The sequence below is a fragment of the Haliotis rubra genome, unplaced genomic scaffold (assembly GCF_003918875.1).
Source record: "Haliotis rubra isolate DU_JTF1 unplaced genomic scaffold, ASM391887v1 Scf166, whole genome shotgun sequence".
Classification (NCBI taxonomy): Eukaryota; Metazoa; Mollusca; class Gastropoda; order Lepetellida; family Haliotidae; genus Haliotis; species Haliotis rubra.
The window spans coordinates 231,798-238,755 of record NW_025765625.1 but is presented as its reverse complement, the minus strand read 5'-3'; the positions used below and the strand labels follow the sequence as shown (position 1 = coordinate 238,755).

At 37.1% G+C, this 6,958-nt stretch overlaps 1 protein-coding gene across 3 annotated transcripts in view; it reads right to left on the bottom strand.

The window, feature by feature from the left end:
- Nucleotides 1-307: 307 nt before the first annotated feature.
- The window catches only part of LOC124272082 (DNA topoisomerase 1-like), a 43,088-nt gene continuing 36,437 nt past the window's right edge, over nt 308-6,958 (bottom strand). For all 3 annotated transcript variants that reach the window (XM_046707225.1, XM_046707226.1, XM_046707223.1), the window contains one exon: nt 308-3,109. In XM_046707225.1, coding sequence (XP_046563181.1) covers nt 2,933-3,109 — 177 coding nt within the window. In that variant the 3' untranslated portion in view covers nt 308-2,932. The remainder of the gene's footprint in view (nt 3,110-6,958) is intronic.

The window sequence follows — 6,958 nt, the reverse complement described above, 5'->3', positions numbered from 1 at the left end:
TGTCTCGTACAAGCAGCCGCACATACACATACACAAGCATGCACGTCGTCATATGAGCGAAATATTCTCAAGCACGACGTAAAACCCAATTTCACCTCACCTCACCTTAATTCCAGGCAGGAAAACAACAAGTACCATCTTTTAACGTCAGGTGGCATGTTGGGATTGAACCATCCACTGTCCGTTCTCCTTACGCAGTATCCACAGCACCACGGAGCGGCCATGTTACTGTGCAGATTCATTAAACTGCATGCTTCAAGTGTCATCCTCGATAGGGGCGCAGAACTAACAACAACAGCCCTGGTCGTGTATTTCAGAAGAGTTTATTACCAACGAACAACAAACAACCCGGAGAGTAAGACGGGAAGCACTGAAGGCGTCTTTAAATCGCTAACTCGGGGTGACAGTGTCATCTCAACAATATAGCTCTCTCCTAGCCAGGACAATAACACAGGGTTAAGAAACAGCGAACAATTACTGTTCACCAGGATGACATAGGATGCATCAACACGAAGAAATAAGTTCAGTTCACAGATACAACAGCGGATTTTTTCTCAGTATCATAGAAATAAAATAAAATGAAAATAAATAAATATACATTGAATTGATTTGTTATTGCTATAAAATATGAGTCGACATAGTGTTAAATTTCCGTTTTATCATAGCGTGATATTTCTAGTCAAATGCATGCATCATTGCCACACTTTGAAAACAACATGGGAATTTTGACAGAACTCAATTTCTACAGCTATTCCCACCTAATGCTTTCTTTTCGCCGAAACTTTTAGTTTAAAAGAACGTTTTGAAACAAGGAACAGGCACGCTTTATTTGAAAAAAATATTTAAAAAATATAATTCCTGAAAACGTATTTTTGTAAATATTACGTTGTAGAAATTAATGAATCAACCTAAAATCAACCCTTACATTGTTTCCTCTGGATTTAAGCCCAAACTGTGTTGTTATATAAAATACATATTTTTAATCAGGTTCCCAATTGTTTTACCCCCAAACATAGCATGGTGTCTCTCAAGAACATCCCGTTACAAAAACATAAATCACAAGTAGAAGAGTCAGCATACGCGAATTAAACACGATATATTACAACAGAATAACACAGAATTGGATTTGTAATATTGAAATTAACGCTGTGATAAGTATAATAAGGATTAATTTGACTTAAAGAAGCTTATCTCGTTTATCTGAGACCTTCAGAGATCAGATTACACATGACGGGGAGGAAGACATTACATACATGGAATACTGGGGTTAAGAAACTCGGCTCCGATACATATTGTAATAAGGCACATAATGGTGAAAGCCGCCAACGCCCACATAATATAGCACCAGTTTGGTTGAGATTATTTTTTCATGTAAGCAGGGGGTCTATTAATAGACTGCCCCGAATGGTTAAGTTCTTATTTCATATTTTCACAAACGACACATGATAAATGACTGCAAATTTGACCTTGACCTTAGTATTCTGGCCTTCACCTTAGGTTAGTCTGAAGATCACGTCGGTGTCTAAGAACAGTAGTTTCTATTTCTTTAATTTCCCCAGACCGTACTTGGTAAACTAATTATAACCGTTTGCATCACATTTGTCCTTATATTGTGTTATCACGACACACAAATATGTGCGTTTCTGTACAAGGATATATTTTACAGTAGAAAAGTGTAAAACTAACAATAACCCAGCAGATGTGAAAGACATAAATTAACAGACATACATTATATATATAACAGTAAATATTCGAATATAATATACACGTGGCTACAGTTGAAACCCAAGCATTAGCAGCTACAAGATATATGGTCACAACCAATATTACTGAAGATTGTTTAGTCCAGTATATTTCCAGTACGTGTTGGTGTTACAAGCCCCTGCTTCTACACACAGGTTTAAAGGAAACGTACTTAATGAGTATATGTAAAATGAAGCCCACTTCCAATATTTGAGATGTTGTAACAAGATAAAGCCAGTTTTTAATAAATTTGACAGTATTTAAAACTATTTATTTGAAATAAATCCATAAATGAATATTCCTGAATAATAGGAAGTGTCGGCATTTCACTCATCAACAAATATGTTTTAACAAAGCGGTTGAATCTAACGAAAGAATTGGTCATCAGTACTATATTAATTTATTGAACAACAGACGCTCGTGACTGAAGCTTCATATTGTCAATATTTTCTCTGTCTCAGCTAGTTGATGCATAATAACATTTAGATTTCTGCTTTTGTGTTTCAAACAAAGATAACATAGATGCCCGGATGTAACTGCAACAGCTGCAGTAGCTCATAACCATCGCATGACGAGGTCCAAACGAGGCTAAGTCACGTGACCTGCAACAGGTGCCATGGAAAGTGGGCGATGCAATATGACGTTTACTCCTAAACTGCCCGCTGAACTTGCCGCGGGCAAGTCGATATCCATAACCAAAATGCGTTGCAGTTCCTGACATCAAACTGAAAAAAACCTAATGATGTAAAGTTATCCTGATTCTAAAGACACATATGTGCTATTTTCATTGCTATTTAACATTCATAAAAATCAATCAAGTCACCATTTGATTGCTTGTATATTGATATCCGATTCACCAAAACATGCGTTATCAATCATGTTGTAAACACATACCGTATGTTTATGTAAATGTCTTTTAGAGCGTAAAATATTACGGGGCTTGATTTCTTTTCAGCGTTTAACATAACGTTCATAAAAACATGCAAGTCACGAAATACAACACATTATAATATTTTTTCAGATTTTGTTTCAAACGCAACCCCATGCAACGATCTTTCTAATGCAAACCACACCATAGAACTGTATTAGAGTTAGGAAACCAAGAGCAACTGCTCTTGGAACAGCCGAAAGTTTTTAATTGACTACAAGGTCAAGGACGTGACGTCATTTCCGGTTTCTATAGGCCTGGCTACAGAATGGTGCAGCAGAGCATGCCAGGTTGCTGATCCTGTAGCTTGCTCTCCTTCACATCGCCGTTCTTATTGATGAGTGGAGAGTTCTCGCTCTTGACTGGTGCGTCCTTGACCTCTAGTTTCTTGAGTTCAGTCTCATCCGAATCTGTTAGCTTCTCAGGATTTTCTTTCTCCTGGAAAAAAAGAGATAATATTTTTCAGTCAAATAACAAAATCCTATATCAGAATCACTCTGTAAAACTAACTGCTAATGGCATCCTTTTATGTGTTGGAACGTATTTAGTAGGCCTTCGTTTTGTCTTTGTAGACTGCAGAGTTGTATTTGTAGACAAAACGAAAACCAACAAAATACGTTCCAAAACCAAGGCCTACTAAATACGTTCCAGAACATAAAATGATGCGATTAGCAGTTATTTTTTGCGCCTGTGTCCCTAATACCCCCGAGTCACTGTACTGGAAGACACAGGCAATCTATAATATTTCAGGCTGAGTTCCTTAGAGACCACGTAATATTGCTGAATCCTTCTGGACTCGTAATTAAGCTGCACAAATCAACTGGACCCAACAAATCAATTAGTCGGACAGCCAATGGTTGCTAGAGAACCATTTTAACCCGGGCGTTTAAGATGGTGTTTAAGAACATTTAACATTGGACAAAGTTGAGAATATCCATCTTGGTACATCTTCTTAATGTAAACTGTCGGATGAACGAAAGTAAACACTCGAAAAGTGGATCTGACCAAAGTATTACAAACGTTATCAAAATGTCTGAGCTGAAAACAGGCACCAAAAACAGTGAGATTCAAAACAATGATACCCGTATCAAACACTTCAGCATCGAATAATCATTTCTTCTATGTAATATTCTTAGACACCATATAATACTTAAGTATACTTTCTTTTGCCTGTCAGTTTATTTTGACAACCACCGTTTGTCGTCTCCGGGTATAAAACAAGATATAATTTTCATAACTGAACCGTATTGATATATTTTTCGTAAAGTTGAATGTAATCCTATATTGTCTGAATAGGCGTTGAAACCCCCCCATGAAATAACACAATGGTACCACCACTCTGGCCTGACAGCACCAGCTGGAGTAACTGATCTTCATCAGTAATAATCATTAAACTGTTTCCATTTGGATTGCCATTATCAACCTTTTAATGATTCTTTTTAAAAACGTCAAAATGATTTAAATTTTTTGTCATGATACTCATAAACATACTTTCATTCATTTACTACCTCCAAAACATGAAGGGGTCGTAGGGTAGCCTAGTTGTTAAAGCGTTGGCTCGTCACGCCGAAGACTCGGGTTCGATTTCCAACATGGGTACAATGTGTGAAGCCCATTTCTGGTGTCCCCCGCCGTGATGTTGCTCGAATATTGCTAAAAGCGGCGTAAAACCATACTCAGTCAGTCAGTCAGTCCAAAACATGAAAAAAAATAATCATTTTCAGCAAAAGTATAAATTCTCGACTGTTGGGCGAGGCAGTTTAAATTTGAATTTCGAAAAACATTTTTTCATCCTTAGCATATATTCATGATAACCGCATGTTGAATTTTGTAAAATCTTTTGTCAGAAACTGGACTTTTGATTTTCCAGAACTAAATTGTGACGTGTTTTTAACACTTGTCGTTAAATCATCAACGACGCACGGACACAGAGTTATTAAACTTAAACCTACAATTAGATGTTTTTACCATGTAATATGAATATTCATAACCACCGATTTGTACGCTAAAACTGAGTAAACATGTCTGGTCCATATGCCATTTGCAAGGTAGTTAAAAAATTTAATACAACTTAGATCGTCCTTTGAAGTTAGTAATTTTGATTACAATTACAATATTATGACAATTACTTTCCTAACATACTGTAAACAATCAATAACCATACTATATTTACTTCTAATGTGGGATTTATAATAGCCTACTCTCCGATGCATGACAATGAAGGCTATTAATTAGCACATTAGCTATAATTACACACGATATTGTCCCAACGAAATGCCACGGTGTTAATGAGGTATGAACACATGCTGCACGAAGCCTGCTTAGCGGGGAGACCGAATTATGTATTCAGTATAGTTCATCTTGGGCATATGTGATACTCAAATCAAGATAAACACACGGCCCCTACTCATATGCCCTCGTTTATCCACTGTATTACATGTCCATTATATTGTGGTAAAAACTCTCGTTCCATTCGCACCATAGCCTCGTTTTGAAATTGCCTTAATTCTATTTCCTACCTCTCGCTAAACAGTGAAACACAGAATTTCTTTCTCTCACGAGATTTATATGACTGGACAGATATGTTTTGTCACTCGAATCGGGCTTGGAAAGGTCCAGATATTTGTCACGAGATTTAATTTTAGTGTGAAGAAACTGTCCTCTGGTTTGAGCGAGAACACAGCCATATATGAGTTCAGGTTGCCAAATCCCAGCCACTACAGCAGCGCCCTGGTTCTCGGCTCATTGACTAAAATGTCATGAGTTAAATGCATGAAATTTGGTGCACATGTTCTTCACTCGAGTACAAGTATTAATAGCTAAAGGGACATCCAAACTTTTCCAATATGGCCGCAAAATCCAAGATGGCCACCAAAATTAGCGAACAGGCAGTCCTAACACCAAATAAAAATATAAGAGCGATATAATATCCTAGATAATCGGGAATGGTGGTTTTACTTAGCCTTCCTATTGGGTTTACTTAGCCCTCCTATTGGGTTTATTTAGTCCTCCTATTGGGTCGTTTCAATTGCCATTAGGTTTATAATAATAACATAATGTCTAGTAACTGCCCATGTTTTTGTAGATCGCACAACCCCTGCATCATTCTCTGATAATGCTAATTCTCATTTTTTTCTCTTTCTGTGTAGTCGCCATAATGTCGCCTTATCTACTTTGGAGAGCCAAAAGGTCACAAGCAGAGAAATTCGTATTGGTTGAAAATAGTGACGTTATAAGGTTAACATAGAAAGTTACTGTATTTGATCACTACAGTGGGATCAGAAAGGTTTTGAAGGTTGACGTGGCACACAAATTACAAAACGCTTTCTTGAAACCTACTGCAAAGGATTTATAGTTGACTAACGCTTAGTCCCTAAAAACATGTAATTTTGATCGTAACAAGTAAACTTATTTAGATTGAAAAGGAGCTCCAGTGAGTTGGGAACCTGGGGAAACCTAGACTTGCTTCATTTAGGGCTTTAGCATTGCAGAGAGGGCTAGGCAGTAGCAGTAAAGTGGTTCAGAGACTGTGAGACAGACTAGATTTATAGCAACGGGGCATTAGGTACTGTACTAGTAAAATGGATATGTCACAAGTAACACTGTACAATACTTGACGGTGTTTGTGTCCAGTATACCCCTTCTTTGAGTGGCATTTAGAAGCTGGTATGATAAACAGGAACGAATTTTTGTGGATAGACAATTTCTATATTGCGATGGATGCGACGTTTCGGTGTAGATGCTAACACCGTTATCAAGCATCCTTTGCAATTTGGAAGTTGCCTATCCATAAAACATCGTTCCACAGGAGTGCACAGGTATCTTCCCATAAGACAGACCTCCCAAAAGACAGACCGCTTAAAACAACACATTTTATGGTTGGTAGCAGAAGGCTTAATTAAGCTGTACCCTTGATAATAATGGTATGTGCTATAGTAATATCAATTCATGTAATGAATTATGATTTTTAAATTAAGACAAATTGCATCAACATATATGTACATCAACATATATTTGCCGGATCACATTTACTTGTGAATATTTTCAAAAACAATAATTTATCTATAAATAAATTATTTATACATAAATTTCTCTGTGTCACTAAATGTGATTTTTTAGAATAAAATTTCGGTTTGGTTCTGTTCTGTTCAGTAAAAGGATTAGTAATATGTTTTGAGAGGGGCACAGGAGATAGGAGCGTGTTGCTACTATACTCTGCAGTGACTCTGGGTCAGCTCATTAATTGAATAGGGGTGGACAGCATGGCTCAGCTAATTAGTGTACTCA